The sequence below is a fragment of the Thermobia domestica genome, chromosome 1, assembly GCF_964235325.1.
Source record: "Thermobia domestica chromosome 1, izTheDome1.hap1.1, whole genome shotgun sequence".
NCBI classification, from domain to species: Eukaryota; Metazoa; Arthropoda; class Insecta; order Zygentoma; family Lepismatidae; genus Thermobia; species Thermobia domestica.
Genome location: NC_137454.1, coordinates 138,181,846 through 138,198,651, shown reverse-complemented (window position 1 = coordinate 138,198,651; position 16,806 = coordinate 138,181,846). Strand labels below are relative to the sequence as shown.

The 16,806-nt window shown below is 33.3% G+C and overlaps 2 protein-coding genes across 4 annotated transcripts in view; both read left to right on the top strand.

Moving 5' to 3' along the window:
- LOC145689537 (ectonucleoside triphosphate diphosphohydrolase 1-like) overlaps nt 1-13,454 on the top strand; it is a 367,616-nt gene extending 354,162 nt beyond the window's left edge. For all 3 annotated transcript variants that reach the window (XM_081763715.1, XM_081763726.1, XM_081763720.1), the window contains one exon: nt 2,439-13,454. In XM_081763715.1, coding sequence (XP_081619841.1) covers nt 2,439-2,484 — 46 coding nt within the window. In that variant the 3' untranslated portion in view covers nt 2,485-13,454. The remainder of the gene's footprint in view (nt 1-2,438) is intronic.
- A 2,594-nt stretch (nt 13,455-16,048) lies between these two features.
- On the top strand, nt 16,049-16,420 carry LOC145665118 (uncharacterized). The gene has a single exon (XM_081732406.1). It carries the CDS (start codon nt 16,049-16,051, stop codon nt 16,418-16,420), a length of 372 nt encoding a protein of 123 aa, XP_081588532.1.
- The last annotated feature ends 386 nt before the right edge of the window (nt 16,421-16,806 follow it).

The following is a 16,806-nucleotide window of genomic DNA, read 5'->3' as shown; positions in this document are numbered from 1 at the left end:
AGTATGAAACTCAATTCTTGCTGACATCTTTCGTTGTTTGTAGCCTTCAATGATGCAGAGATTTCAACTTATTTCATGAATAGCAATGTCATGTGAATAGCATGTATTATTCGAGACGGAACCTATATGCAGTACGTGATTAGAGTAAAGATTCATAGAGGAAACATTAATTAGATTGGACAATTACATGTTAATTTTCTGTCTTTTTTCTTTAAGTCAAAATGTTATCTTCAATCGAAGTGAAAGAGAGAGAAATAAACAATTAGTTTAAATAGTTTCATATTAGATAACAACTTATAATCAAGGTTTAAATTATCCTCTGTCAATTGCGTTAATTTTTCCATGAAAGTTTCAGGTCTTAAAGGTGTTTCACTGAGCAATGTTAACTTCATAGAGTTCCGTTTCGATACTTGGAAAATGAACTGATAGAAAGAATATCTATCCATTTGCGTGGTACCAGCCACTTCTACTTCGAATTTATTGATTTTGTTATGTTTAGAAATGAAATATAGTTTTGTTTCGAAGAGAAGCGCGGAAGTTACTACGTATTTCAAAAGTACCGTAATTTAATATTTTGAACTGAATATGGTAATAGAACAGTAGTAATTAATGTGCTTGTTTCGCACATACAAAAATTTTGTCGAAGAAAATGAAATGAAATGAAATCTTAGAGTTTTACGTCCCACGCTTATGTCGGCTAGGCTAAAGTAGACGGTGATAATGAGAAATGAATGAAATGGTGAAATGAAGAAAGTGGGAAGAAACGGGAGAACCCCGAGGAAACTCACGCATACGGTGTTTGTCCACCACAAAGTTCACTTGGCGGGAGTTGGAATTGAACCCGGGAGCCCGTGCACCAGAAGTTAACGCTCTACCACTGAGTCACCACGGCCCCATAGTTTTGTCGAAGATTCGTTGATACTACAAGGGTCACGCTATATATTTTGAGATACAAGAACACTGCAAGGCATGTGATTCAAAGGGGTTTATTTATGTTCAAAGTGATCCCTACCTACATCAATGCACTTTTTGTAACCACAACTGAAAATCTTGAAGCCAGTCACCTTAGGGATTGCTCTCAAAAAAGTGATGAATTGCCTCATCGATCTCCTCCTCCGTTATAAAACGTCGACCATTTAAAAAAAAAAAAAAAAAGATTAAAGAACAACCAGAAATCACACATGGCCAAATCAGGCGAGTAGGGCGGATGTGTAATGACTTTCACCTTATTTTCACATAAAAAGTCAACTGTTTGCTCTGCCGTGTGTGACGATGCATTGTCGTAATGCAACATTAACCCGCGAATCCTGACTGACTCAAACACTGCAGGTAAACATTTTGTGGCGTACCAGGTGGCTGTACGGTGGGTGTACGTTGCTCTTCAAGCTTAATTGCTTTCACTAAGCCTGTACTCCGAAAGAAAACTGCATACATAACTTTCTTGACAGATCTTTGCTTTTTCGCCATTGTTGGGGTTGAGTCATCTTTGTGGATCTACACACGGCTCTTCTGGGGGGTGGGAACATCGAAAAATGGAATGTATGTTTCATCACCTGTTACAATTATAGACAGAATACGATGACCACCATTTCTAACGTTTCCCGCGCGATTCTTAATCGTTCTGCCCTTTGCAAATCGTTCAGCATATGGAGCACCCAACGACTAACATTTTTTAAAAATATATATATGTGGAGATGATCATGTAAAATTGAATTGACTGTTGCAGATTTAACACCAAGGGTTACCTCAATCACTTGATAGGTGCATCTTGCATATTCTTTGATTATACGTCGCACTCGTACTCAGTGTTGTCAATAGTCACTGATAAACAGGACCTACCAGCACGTGCCTCAATACCAAGCGATAGCTGTCCTCTTTTAAATTCATTACACTACCGAAACACAGTTGCCCGTGATGGACCTTCATCACCAAATGCGCATTGGAAACCGTTGAAGACTTGGTTGTTCACTTAAACTGACTTTGAAATCATAGTAGATCATCGCGCGCACATGTTCTCTGGATAACTCCATGTTTCGCTAAGAACCCGTCTGTACTACGTGCACTCTGTGACAGCAGCCGACTTAACTGACGTCAGGCCTTTACTCCTGCAGGATGGTGGTTTTTAAAAATGCAGTGTTGCCAGCTCTCACTCCTGTAGTTTTGTGGCATCTCAAAATATATAGCATGCCCCACGTATTAGATGAATATGAAGTAGTATCCTCGGACTGGGTATTTCAATCGTTTTATTTTTCTCTTCTTCCTTCCAAAATTTATATTAACGTTTCGTAAAAGTAAATAAATACAGCCTGAGAAGTTAACTAAACGAAGTATTTTGAGTATAGTGAGAGCATCCATTCAAAGAGTAATATACTGGAGGTCATATACTATTTATGCTAATTGTGTTACTAATGCATGCTTTTTTTTGTTTCTCTTTTCAGAAGAATCGTAAGACGTATAGATGAAGAATTGTTATCGTTTCTGTGAAATGTGTCATTTGTGCCTTGTAAATACTTCGAAAGTATTGATAATACAGTGTTCATAAAAAGTTTATAAAGGCTGTGTTAATTTGAATGTTGGACAGTGAATGTGTGAATGCAAAGAGGCTTGTTTTATTGTGATTATAGATAGATAATCTAAGTTTCGAAAACAAAACAAAATTGTAATGTAAATGTATCAAATATTAGAAATAGTTGAAGTAGAAAAGAAGAGAGAAAAATAAAAAGAAAATATTTTTATATTTAAAACTTGTAACTGGGTAAAGAATTTTCCAGTAAAATGTTCATATTTGTTGCGAGAGTTTAATAGTGTAATAATATTCGTTAGTTCAGAAAATTGATTTGTGTGAGATAATGTATTTTTGCGGGTTGCAAAGTTACATGTTACTTTTTATGAGCTTTTTAAATGTAGTTTCGTTTCAGTAATTACTTTTGTAAACTTTATATGGCAAGATATGTTTTTTTTAAGATACTTCATCGAATTTATTTCTTTAAATAATACATGAATTGATCGTTGTATATGGTTTGTAACTGTTCATAGCAATTATTTGTTTTAGCTTGTGTCTTCTTCATTATAGCTTTGGAAATATTCCACAGTATTAATGAAAGAAAACTGACGTAAGCATCAAATATATATTTGCTGCTTTGGTCAGTTTTGTTTTAATAATACTGTTTTTGTTAAGTAGTATTGCCAGTATCGTAAACATTTACTATTGTTTAATATTAATGTTTTCGTTAATGTGATATCTATGTGTGTTTATATAGTGGTTAGAACAAAATAATCCTAGTAAATAACCAAATATAAGATACATAAACAATTTTCCTAGAAGTACATAATACAAAAAATAAAAAATAAAAAAAAGAACAGTAACAATATGAGCTCGGTCAATAAATTGAACTTATGCCACAGGAAAGAAATAAAGAAAAAATTACTAGGAAAGGTAGAGAACGTTCAGTCCGTATCGCCGTATTGAATGACACCAGAAAGCCATGGAAGTATCTTATATTTTGTTACATTATATTTTGTACTAAAGGATAAAATAAGTTGTGTTGTGGTACAATTTAACGTTTATGATATCATGTCAGCTTTTAGAATTTGATGTGGAAGAAGAAAAGTATGTAGGCCAGTCGAGTATTCATCCAGTATCTAACTCTGTCAAATCAAATTCTTATACAGTGGATAGGATAACTAGTAAAGTTTTATCGAACAGATCTACCATTCATCATCTTATGTTGTTATAACACGTCTGACACCTGTCTAAGTTTCTTTTTCTGTTCCTTTCTCTTCTGATAGTAGTGAAGGGGAGAAAATGAAATAACGTAACATATTTTCTGTTTACATTTCCGTAGTTGACATGTTGACGAATAAGCATTTCTCTTCAAGGTATTGCAAGTAATTGTTTACAAACTATATAATTTTCACTAGCGTTACCAGACAGTAATGAGTAGAAAACAGGATAAATTTAAGAGACCATTTTAAACTAAGTAAACAGGGCATGTTGTAAATACTAAATAATTAACAACACTGTCACTTCTGCTTACAAAATCAAATACTCTTGCTCACAGTATATATACTTTTACTTACATGTGCTTCTCTGATAAACCGGTTTCTTAAGAAGTCTTTTTATGGAGCTTAATCATTTAACTGACTACGTATGAAACATTTGATAAACTTGCAATCCAGTCAGTTGAATACTAAATAAAAACTCTCTATATATGTATTTTTTGTTGGCAGCAGTTCAAAGGAAAAACTTATATATATATATATATATATATATATATATATATATATATATAATCCATTAGTTCTAAGCGACATACCATATTAATGCTATTGTATGGTCTCCATTTCCTGTACAGTGAAATATCTATGGATTGTTAATCTTAGTTTTGTGTTATTCTATTTTCAGTATTTACAAGCTAGTGAAAGGGATCGTCATCATCAATGTTACTCCCTTTTGTATTTTCAGATTTCTTCTATTTATGACCAGTATAGTTCTGAATTTAGTCATCATCCATTGAAATAGCTGACATTCTGTTGTTAGCCCTACACATTCGCTATAAAATACTTAAGACAAGGAGCATACCTTTCACACACGTCTTTAATAAATTCGTCACACACATTCTGCAGTCCACTTTCACTTGAAAGATAGAAACTTGTGTTTAACATATTATGTTTTTAACGTATAGCTTCATTTAAGTGATTGAACTAACTTTCAGTATCAGTTGGTAATAAATTCCCATCATAACTGAACTAGTCATAATTTTAATAAGGGGCTCAGATTTAACTCACTCACAGACCATTTTCGTATCTTATAGTCTTGATGTATTTGTGAAGGTAATTTCCGAAAATAGTCTATTATCTTGTAACTATAGCGATGCACGATGGTAGGGTAACATCCATTCCGCACCATGCACTTTACTAATCAATAGAAAACTTGCTTTGCTTACACATTTTCTACAAGATGATAGATACACGGTAATGATATGTTTAGTTCTGGAAATGTGAATTTTCAAACCTAATGCACCTTGGTTTGCAACAGAGATGTATACTCTAGCCTTGCACACAAAGCATTTTTGTTTGTTAATTTTCTTTAAGACACTTGGATTTTCTCTCCACTTCTGTCGTAAATTTATATTTCCTTTTCCCTATTGCATATACAAGATTACTGCACACACAACATTAAAAATCATTACAGTGACTTATACTAGCCTGTGTATTCACGTTTCTCTTCACACGTAAGTTCAGTGAAGAAAGAAAGGGGAAACAACTTCTGAAGCCTGTAAAATGTTTGATTTTTTTAATCTGATAAAATCTAAAGGTAGAAACCCGAAATATAATTTGGGGATAAGAATTGCAGAGATTATAATTTTTAAAAATAAATACGTACGTCTGGTAACGCTAGTTTTTGGTAATTTTCTCTCCAATTTTTCAGTCATAATTCAGCATTTGATGATTTAAATACTTAAAAGAATGTGAATCGCATTTCCTAGCAATGCTGCAAGCCTTCTCCATAACATTTACCTAACTCTACTTTCTATTAGCCCAGTAAATTATTATTGTTGGTCCAAGATCTCTTTATCTGTTTCGTATTACGTACATGATCTAATTGAGAAACCAGCATTTAAAAATGTAGGTGCTGAACGATTTTCTTTCAACATGTAGCTACTGAGAAGTGAAAAGTATATTTGATTTTAAATTATATCCCCAAATTTGAGTTTTATACTCGTAACTCGCACTATGTAAAGTTATATGGATAGTAAGTATATCACATTGAATATACCTTAAGTTGCAACTAGAGTTATTAGCTCAGTTGAATCTATAACTTATAATAATATATATACTGAAAAGAAAGAAAAAAAAGTAGGAAGGTTTTCATTTTAAAATAACGAGATGAGATTCAATTTCGATTTTGTTCTTTTCAAATGACTTTTAAGGAAATTCTTTTCTGAAACCATGTTCTTGATCCTTTATGAAATATAAGAAATGCGAATAAATTTCTTTTAAGCATCTGTCTATGTGAATCAGGGAAAATAAACGGTCCTGCTGTATTTTTGTTTTCCATTACTAATATATATAAATTTCGTGGATAGAGGTATTAAGAGTTATACAACTTCTCACGTGTCTTGAAACTTCCTTCTTGCAATTTGGCTTGATTTTTTATTTTATTTTATTTTATTTTATTATTTTTTTTTAACTTTTAGTCTTCTATACACTAAAATCTAGAAATTAATTACATAAAGAACACATGACAATACAACCATTGTGTTCGTCCTCTCCTGTGACATGAGATGTAATTATTCCCCAGGGCAATATTATGTATGTAGCTTTAGATTCCATTTTAAGCTGAAAAAGCAAGTCTATTGTTCCTCATATTCACAGTACTGAAAAGGGACCTGAAACAAGTATAATTTCTCTCTATATAAATTTTCAAAGAAAACGTGAAAATCAATTCTTATGCACTACTTGAGTAATTTCTAACTTTTGTTTCCAATGACTTTATTTTTGTTATATAAGCATAAGTTGATGATAGAATCTGTATTTGTTTTACACATTCAGCGATCATGAATTTGATTCATCGTCGTCAGTTCGTTTCTTAATTGCGTGGTTTTTTACTTACTTGTTTTTAGAAAGATTGACATCTATAGTAAATACTGATTTTGTTTTTAACATTTTCATGTAGTTATAATAATGAAACTATAGACTTCTGTCCTTCTGTAAAAGTCCGAAAGAACTATAATAAAAGTTACATATAATGTTAACATGTCAAAAAAGACGTTAGAACAGTAACTCGTAACCATAAAAAAGTACACTATGACCACTTTCGCTAGTGTTTCGTCAGATAGAGAAGGGAAGCAGTAAGGAAAATGAAAAATGAAACAAAGGAAAACTAACTGTAAAGCGCCCAATTGGGTGCCATATTGGATTGCAGAATCATGTATTAATATTGCATTGGTTGGTAAAAATCCCGAAGGCAGAAGGAATAATAAATGAAAGAAGAAATTTATGTACATAAAACAATAGTAAACGAATAAAAGTAAAAATATGAATATGAACAAAAAAATAGCATTCATTAATAAAAGAGTAAATTATGAAGTAAGAATTAAAAAAACAATGGCGATAATGAAAAAAAAAATGAAAGTATGTAGGAATGTATATATATGAGCGGTCAAGCGGAGGTGTACACGTACATCACTTTGTTCATTCTAAACTACGATCAAGTGCCGTAAGTTCCATTTTATCCAATGTAAATTTGGAGATCGAAGGATGGGACGATATAGTCTCACAAAGACCTGGCTTTTTATACATAATTCTAGTATTAAGTAAGTGTGAGTTTCAAGTTGAAAGCATTTTATTATACTGACAATTATTTAGCAAAACATCTTGTATCAGTACATTCTTTTTGCACTAAAACTAAATGCAATATTCTCTCTATTAGTTACTGTTCTGTAAAAATAATGCAAGATTCCCAAAATACGGAATAAATATGATAGGATGTTTAGGATAGCCATCCTACGATATTTAAAAGAGGTTATTTTCTTTTCCGATAGGACGTTATACGTTCTACGAAGTTCATTATGTAGGGTATAATCTAGTAGCTCATGACTTCATAATTGACAAATAGTCTTTAAGTTTGCCTTGCTTTATTATTTTTTAAATATTTTTCCCCTTTATTTGTTTGTCTCGTGTTTCCTGGCTTATAGTGGAAATTGAGTCAATTGAATCTTCTAGAAGAAGTAGGCTAGTGATAAATAAAGCATATATTATTCCACAGTAGCTTTTATCTAATAGTACGTTCATGATTGTATAAGCAGAAAGGATGAAGTGTAGTGTAGTACTTAGAGCATTTGATTTATTTTTTGTTGATTTTTTTTCTAAGTTGAATATTTGTTTATAATACCCAATGTTGTACCTTTGTCGAAGATGTTAATCAAATTATTATATTCTGGTACGCCGTAAACGCAAAGTACCATTTAATTGTTTTTATTGGTAAAATTTAGTTGATAAATAGTGCATAAAGGGTAAAGTGACACTTTTAAATTCCGTTTGTTTTCTATGCTTAATAATATTACTAGACTGAGAAATTAATATTTACTGGTTTTATAAAATAAAATTTAAGTAGTTATGGAAAGGTGTTATTCATACAAGATTTTAAGATTTATATATTATTACTGTTATGTTTATTTTCAGTCTATTATTTAGAAAAACGTTTATAGGTAATAGGTAATCGTATACATCAATCATGTACAACAAAATAGAAGTTATTTGGCAAGCAATCTGTTAGAGTAATATGTATAAATACATTTTAACTTGTGCAGATAAATTGGAGAATTCTGTCCACAAATATCAATTGTGTATACATTTATATAAAAGAAAGATTGATTCATTATTGCGTGTATGTGGAATCGCAGTATTTATAGCATAAAAAAACTGATATAAAAGTATAATGACTTTAATACAGGGTATTCGTAATACAAATAACTATTATTACAAGTAAATAATCAAATCAGTAATACAAGGTACCATTTCATCCTAGAAAATAGCTTAATCAAATTAATAAATAACAATTGTTTCATGTATAGTTTTCACTTTATCTATAACACGTAGGGAGATTTTAGTTTATAACATTCAGTTCATGAAAGATATATGATGATACGATGTATCTAAATCTGTTAACTTTACACAAGAAATTAAAAGTCAGGAACTGAAGTTTGTTTTATAAAAGTGCATTTTTAATATGTATAGTAGTCAAACGTTTATAGCACACTCCCACATTTATATACACCATGTTGCAGAAATAGCTTAAGGGATTTTCTGTGCTACTTGTAGTAATGAATTATTTTGTATAAATTGTTATGCATATGTATTGTGTTATCTAGAACAATGATGTAAGTGAAGTTACGATTAAGGGGCTTTATATCTTATCTTATTCTATTATTTGCGTCTAATTCTTAACAATGTTTACAATATATAATAGTAGATACGACTTTGTCAGTATTATTTAGCTTGTTTCAGTATGTGTAAGAAAAAATCAATACTTCAGTTACATGTGTGCTCATAATTAGGAATAGTCTGCGCTTTTTGCTATAAGTACATTGATTATTTTCTAGTTGTATGCAGAAAATTAATTTAGAGTTTATTCTTTTTGGATTCTACTACAGATAATAGAGATACATTATTCGGGCAGTGTTGCGGAGACTTGGATAAATATTGAATAAAATATCGTTCAGATGGCATTAGTGTCGGCTAGTCACGCAAGTCACATTTGTAAAAAATTGAACTTGATTGCTGCAATTTCAAGGAAGAAGGCTTTATACAGCTTCAGAAAGTTGTATGAAAAATGTACCTATTTCCTATGAAAAGAGAGTTGACTTCTGTACTCCACATAACCATATGTTGCAGTAAAGCTTCATCCGAGAAGGTACATTAATTAGATCAATAACCGATCCATGGTAATACGAATATTTTGACCATTTTTTTTAACCCATAGAAGTGGATAAGCAGGACCAGCCAATTCTACAGAGTTATATATTCGAATCTTAGAGAACGCTTGCCAAATTTTATATTTTGACAATTCACAAATTTAAGGCTGATCTTATGTAGCCCTCCCTAATTTTGAAAGGGGAGTTCGTTAATATACTCATTTCTTATGAAAGAAAACGGGCTCCTGTACTCAGCTATATGGCAATATAACATAATAAAGCCTCATCAAAGAGGAGGTTCAAAACCTCCGAATACATTTTTGACGATTTTTTATCCATAAAAGAGAACGATAAGATTTGATTTGGTTTTGAGTTTAGCGTCCCTTTCAGCAGCCAGCCTGTGTGAGACGTGGACCTACAGCTTAACGTGGGATCCGAACTACATGAGCTCGCACCGGGAGTGTTACCCTGGTCTTACGTGCCAAAGGTGTGTGCGCCAATAGCTTAGTCATGAGGAAGTTCTAAAAGAAAACAAGATGGACCACCTAAACTTACAGAAGTACATACCCAAATCCTATATTAATTAGTATAATAAATAAGCTTTCGTTCATTAGTTTTAAAATTTAAATAAAATAAAATTTTTATCGACGTGACTTCCCTGTATAACCATTAATGGATGGTACCTAGTATAAAATTACATATACAGCGATCAATAATGAAGCGTCGGCTGTTTTGGAAGTGAGCTTGAAATATCTTCATTCTTTCTCCTGAATTTGGTAGATTTGTCTAATTCGTAGGCGGTTTTTTTTTTTTTTTTTTTTTTTTAATTATTTCAAAACAGATCTGTAAGTGCGGGAAATTGCAGTGTAACAAATTAATAAAAAATTAAATATTAATCAGTCCTATATTTTTATTTCTTTCTTTCGTGCGTCAAAAGAAAATATTAGTCACTATATGTTTATTTATTTCTTTCGTGCGTTATGTCTAAAGATCTTTCTCATTTTTCCTTCCTGCGTATAATTTTTTCTTGCTTGCTTCATTTCTTTATGTGTAAACTCAATTAACATTATTTCTTTACGCTGAAATTTTGTAGGCTTCAGATTCTTTATAATGATTTTCAACAAGGAAATCAACTTCTCTTTATACACTTATCGTGAAAAACAGTTACAGTTTCGGATTTTATAAACATGTCTTTCAAAATATTGGGAACTAATAAAAACGAAAAGTTCAACTTTCGCTTAAAGCATCGGAATAAAAGTTTATTCCCAAAAGTTTCAGCAATACATTTTCTCCATCGTTAGTGCGAGTTCTTTAACTTACATTGCTCGAAGAATTTCATTTCTGATAATCTTCATCTCTCTATAAATAATAATTGTCCTACTTTAAGCTTCTTGTCAGCATCTGCAGTTACTAGTGCCATTTATGCGAGTTTTACAAAATACTTGAAGCCGGCGTAACATTGTCCAAGTAGCCGTTGTATATCTAGGATGTCTATCGATGATACTATTTATTTTATTATTATGTATTCGTAAACCATTGTTTCTCTTCTAATGCACGTCTTAACTCAAAAAATCTGTTTGAAGCTCTCATCAGTCATTAATAGAAGTAAACAAAATGCATAATTGTTCTTCTATATTTGCAAATCATATACAGTAGCTGAGTATATATATTTTTAGCATACTCATTTTGATGTTTATATATTCTGAATTACTGCTGAAGTGCAAGTATCGATGAGAGAATAATCTACTATCGCCTTTTCGGGACCTGTAGTGTGAATTGCAAAATCAGGATTGTACTTGCTTTAATGAATGTCATTGTGTTAACTCACTTTCATGTCAGATGCTCGCCTCTGGTCGTTATTCTCTCTTTTTCATCGTAGTTTTTAGTAAACTTTACAATAGATGATTTTTTTCATATTAATGGTTTTTTTGTACCTAAGTTTATCTATAGGAGGGTGGTTAGTCTTTTCAGGTTGCAGGACTATTACTCATTTCAAAAATAACTAACGGTCTGCTTACCTTAATATAAACCAGTGGTGTTCCCTTATAAGAATGTAAAAATGCTTATTTTTAAAACATTTTGTTACACAGAACAACTATGAAATGCCTGCACAGTACAAAGATTCCAATTTAAAGCTGCATTTATTCCTACTTAAAAACGTACAGTGAGCAGTTCTTTATACTAATTATTTTAACGAATTAATCCACTGGATTGGGTATTTGAATCAATAGTGTAAGGACAGACCACGAAATGCCTGCAGAATATAGAGATTCTTATTTAAAGCTGTATTCATTCTTACTTAAAAATGTACGATTATTTTATCAAGTTAATCCATGGAATTACTCGTATTTGAATCAATAGTGTAAAAACAGACCACCGCGGGCCACTTCTCACGACTTGCCGGTTGATGGGTTGGCCACTCTTGATCTATATCATATATTGTATGGATAATAGTGACAGATTACATTTTATTTTTTAGCGGTCTGAATTGTCAGTATTGAGAATTATTTGATACTGACCGCGAAGAACACATTATCATAAATAATAAAACTAATCTCTATATTTCTTCTAGAGCTCCCTCGTGGTTAAGCCGTTAGTTTACGCGCTTTGGCGTGGGAGACTCGGGTTTGATTCCCGGCGGGAGCTCATGTAGTGCGGATCCCACTTTAAGCTATAGGTCCAATCTCATATAGCCTCGCTCCTGAAAGGGACGCTAAAATCAAATCAAATCAAATATACCCCTTCTAAGTAATGGTAAATAAAGGTCGATGATATATTACCAGAGAAAAATCATAATCTGTCTTTAAGTTAATAGTCCGGAGTAAGAACTTAATTTCCTCTGTTTCCCCTTCACTTCAATATGGAAAACAACTTTTCTTTCTTTATTTTTTAAGCTCCCATTAGGAAAGAGTCCGATTAATGATCACTAAAGCAAGAAAATGTTTACATTTATGGTTCGTGTAAACAATACTGCGATAGTAGCATATGTTAACACATTTTACAAAAATGATTCGGTGCACTTTTAAGTTCTATGCTAACGAAAAATAACACAACACTAATATAGAACGTATCACACTTAGTAACACACGTATATTAATTTGACTTATAAATATGTAAAAAATGGAACGAAATCTTTGAGTTTTACGTCCCATGGTTATGCCGGTTAGGCTAAAGGAGACGGTGATGATGAGTGATGAATGAAATGGTGGAATGAAGAAAGTGGGACGAAACGGGAGAACCCCGAAAAAACCCACGCACACGGTGTTTGTCCACCACAAAGTTTACTTGGCGGGGGCTGGGATCGAACCCGGGACTCCAAGCACCAGAGGTGAACGCTCTATCACTAAGTCACCGCGGCCCCTTTATAAATATGTAATACAATAATATGAATATATAGTAATTCACAGTGTTTACTTGTGAAGGGAGAAATTGAAAATGTGATCTCACTGCGCATTATTAGGCTGATGACGGAAGACACTTTTCTATTTAAACATACCGCGGACTCTTCATTTTTCGTCGTTTAGAGGGAAATCGAGATGCCTTAAAAATTAATAATAATAATTTATTCCAGCTATTGGGAAGTTTGTACAACATAAATATGTACAATAACCCTGTTACACTGACCTCTGTAATTTAGATGTATTTGTAAAACTGTGTATAGTATACGTAATCATATGCCATATTTGACCAGTTTTATAAGCTGGACAACATTTTCTGCAAAATCAATGCTAGCCAATTTACGTTGTAGTGTATAATCATAATTGTCACCCACTTCGAATCAATGTAATGGATGCCATTATGTTTATAGCGTACTAATATAGAAGCTTTTGTATGTTACATCAACGAAATCATTATTCAGTATTTTTTCTTATGATTTGAAATTAAGCAATAGGATGGTTGCAATGAAACAATCTTACATGAAAATATAATTGTAACTGTTATACAGTTTTATAATCATACTGGTACCTTTCCGTACCTGTGTGTATATTTGCTTATATACTGTGATAATAAATAAAATTTAACCAGTGATTCAAATAGATATGTATGTATATATCAATTACCTATAATATTTAGATGTCCGTCTAATAATGAGGGAAATTACATCTATTATGAACTACTACTAATGAATATCAGAATATTTTGAAAGAAATACTAGTATTAATGCTTCTATGGACGACATTGTGTGTACCCAGATTTGATAACTACACTCATCTCCTTGCGCTTAAAATCTGTATCCATTCATGGGATTTTAATTGAAATTCATGCATTGGGTAAATATGAATAATGAAGATTATATATAAATATAATAGAGAGAGAGAGAGGGAGAGAGTTCCACAAAGAATCGTCATCCGTCTGTTTGTTGAAATATTCTAATATCTGTTGGTGGTACTTAATAAAAGGTGTAATTTGTTTCCCTTTTCCAAGTTTGAATTAAAATTCTTTTCTGTGTGTAAGAGCACTCAAGACTCATGCGAAGTAAATTTGGGCAACTTTCTTTTTCTGTATTTTCAAGTAACTGTGAAACAAAAGACAATATGATCGTTTGGAAAACATAGGAAGTACTGTGAAGGAGAGTGGCAAAAGTTTGAAATTTATTTTTTGTTAGCCATAAATTTCATGAGTTTTGATATTTTTAGCTGAGAAATGTGACATCATAAAATTATTATGTTCTTCTGACTGAAAATAACATGTCAAAAACTAGTTCCAATGTACTGTTATCCAAAGTTTAATGTTGCCCCTTACTGTTGTTTTTAACTTATATGACTTCTGCTTTTTAAGAAAAATATACCACTTTTATTTTAAATGGACATGCGTCTTCCATTTCAATCATACAAATATGTTATATACAAAGTATGTGAGGGGCAGTTAACCTTTTGCTCATTTGAAACTCGGAAAACATTCACTAAAATATTTATGGACCATGCTAGAATTTTGTAAGAATGCAAATAATGCAAATAACAATTGAGTAGACTTTCGCATGGTATACAGTACATTGGACTAGAGTCGGTGAAGAGAAAGAAATATGGGGATATTTTAAAATGTCTCGTTTTTCTGATAATACTGTGCAACACGAAATCTGTCCTTTACATGGAAATATGTTTTTCTTACGTATTTTTGCATGAGAAAATCAAATCTGTGATAGCCCCCGCCAAGTGAACTTTGTGGTGGACAAACACCGTGTGCGTGGGTTTTCTCGGGGTTCTCCCGTTTCCTCCCACTTTCTTCATTCCACCATTTCATTCATTACTCATCATCACCGTCTCCTTTAGCCTAACCGGCATAACCGTGGGACGTAAAACTTAAAGATTTCATTTTCAAATCTGTGATACTTCATATACCAATGTGGAGAAAAAATAAAAAGTTTGAAATATTTTGCTGTGAAATCCCGTATTTTTACGGGATGTGATGAAATATGATCAATGATGAAATATGATTTTGGTTTGGCTATTGGAATTTAGCGTATCTTTTTAGCAGCTAGGCTATATGAGACGTGAGCCTACAGTTTAAGGTTGAATCCAAGCCTCCGTGTCGCTCAATGTTTTCCTATCGGGAATCAAACTCGAGACCCTGTGCACCAAAGGCGCACATGCTACCCACTACATCAGTGGAGAGGCAGAAATGTACTTAAGATAAAAATTATTGCATATGTAATATACCTTACGATTTATGCTCATTTAATCATCATCCAAACGACAATTTTTCTTCTTTACAGAAGGAATACGCTGTGTAAAGAGGGGTTTTCATCCCCCAATTTTCTCCTACTGCGTAAGTCTTTTTCTGCGTTATAATAGGAAACCTAGTTTCTCATATTTCTCCTCACTCTTTATCTTCATTTCAGGTAGTAGCTCATTAACGTCTAGTGATAAGCGAGTTCAGATTTCTGTTGCCTAACTGTGCTGCCAGATGTTATAGCATTTGAGTATTTTTTGGTTCGATTGTATTGTTAGTTACTAAGTGTGTTTCGTTTGGAGTGGTCAGATTTGTCTTGTTGTGTCTTTTTGTGGTAGTGTTTGTTGCGCATCTGGGTTTCAAGAAAGTGCTGAAAATACGTTTAGTTACATGCAGTGAAGTGCAATGTCCCGTGCGTGTAAAAATAAACCCGATTTATTTTGTTATGTGTGTGGTGAAATTACATTTAAAACTCAAAAAGTAGCCTTACACCTTTAGTGAAAAAGGCTTATGAACTGTACCTTGGTTGCAAGGTTGGAGATCAGGATAAGTCTTGGACCCCACACATACACTACCCCCGAAAAGTTTCCGGACAAACACGAAATAAAGAAATTTTCAAAATGTAACAAAAGAATGCCTTACAATTTGCTCACAAATGAAAGGTGAAACATTTTAGAATCCGACGGGAGAAAAGGTCTTGGCCTATTGTGGATGAATTAAGAAAAATAAAAGTAAATGTCGCGCCGTTCTGATCGTGCATTACGTACGAGTGCGATACAAAACGGCCATTACACTGCAAATTGAAGATCGAACGCACAATAAATGCCTCATAGGTGTCTTTCAAGTTGCTCTGTCTACTTCACTCTCAGATCTCACTGTTGGGAGTTGTCTATTGCACGCTAGTTGTGGATGTGTGTGTGTTGAAGTGAGGTATAAAGTGTTCCCTATTAGTCAGCATAATGCCCCGTACGAAATGGGAATTGGGCATTGAAACGAGAGCAAATATAGTTACTTTACGAGAAGAAGGCTATACAATACGGAAAATATCCGCAAAAGTGAAAATACCCCATACTACAGTGCATGATACCTTAAAACGATTTGCTGAAACAGGGGAAAATCGCTTTCGAGCAAGATTTGGAACGCCTAGAGCTACTACTGCAAGGGAGGACAAGCACATTATAGTGACAAGCAAACGCGACAGGTTGAAAACAGTGCCCCAAATACAAGCTGAAGTGAACGAAACTCGAGAAAAGCAGATCAGCTATGAAACTGTCCGGACGCAGTTAGTCGGTCGTCTAAAATGCGGGACTAAACGGTCGTGTGGCTACTAGGAAACCGCTCTGGCGCCCTCAAAACAAAAATAAGAGATTGTTGTGGGCAAGAAAACTTGCAAGCTGGAGACCAGAGCAGTGGAACAAGTGCTTATTTACTGACGAATCAAAATTTGAGCTCTTCAGTCATAGACGCAGGGTTTTCGTGCGTCGCTCCAAGGACGAAAGACTGCTTCCGTTGAGTATTTTGCCAACGGTAAAGCACGAGGGTGGTTCTGTGATGGTGTGGGGTTGCTTTGGTAACAATCAAGTGGGGGATTTAGTGCAAATACAGGGTGCAATGCAGAAAGAACAATACCATCAGATTTTGATCAGACACGCAGTGCCATCTGGGAAGAGGCTCATTGGTCATGGTTTCATCATGCAGCAAGACAATGACCCAAAAC

What these genes read in the sequence shown, in the direction of transcription:
- LOC145665118 (XM_081732406.1), top strand. Translation starts at nt 16,049, where the DNA reads ATGCCCCGTACGAAATGGGAATTGGGCATTGAAACGAGAGCAAATATA.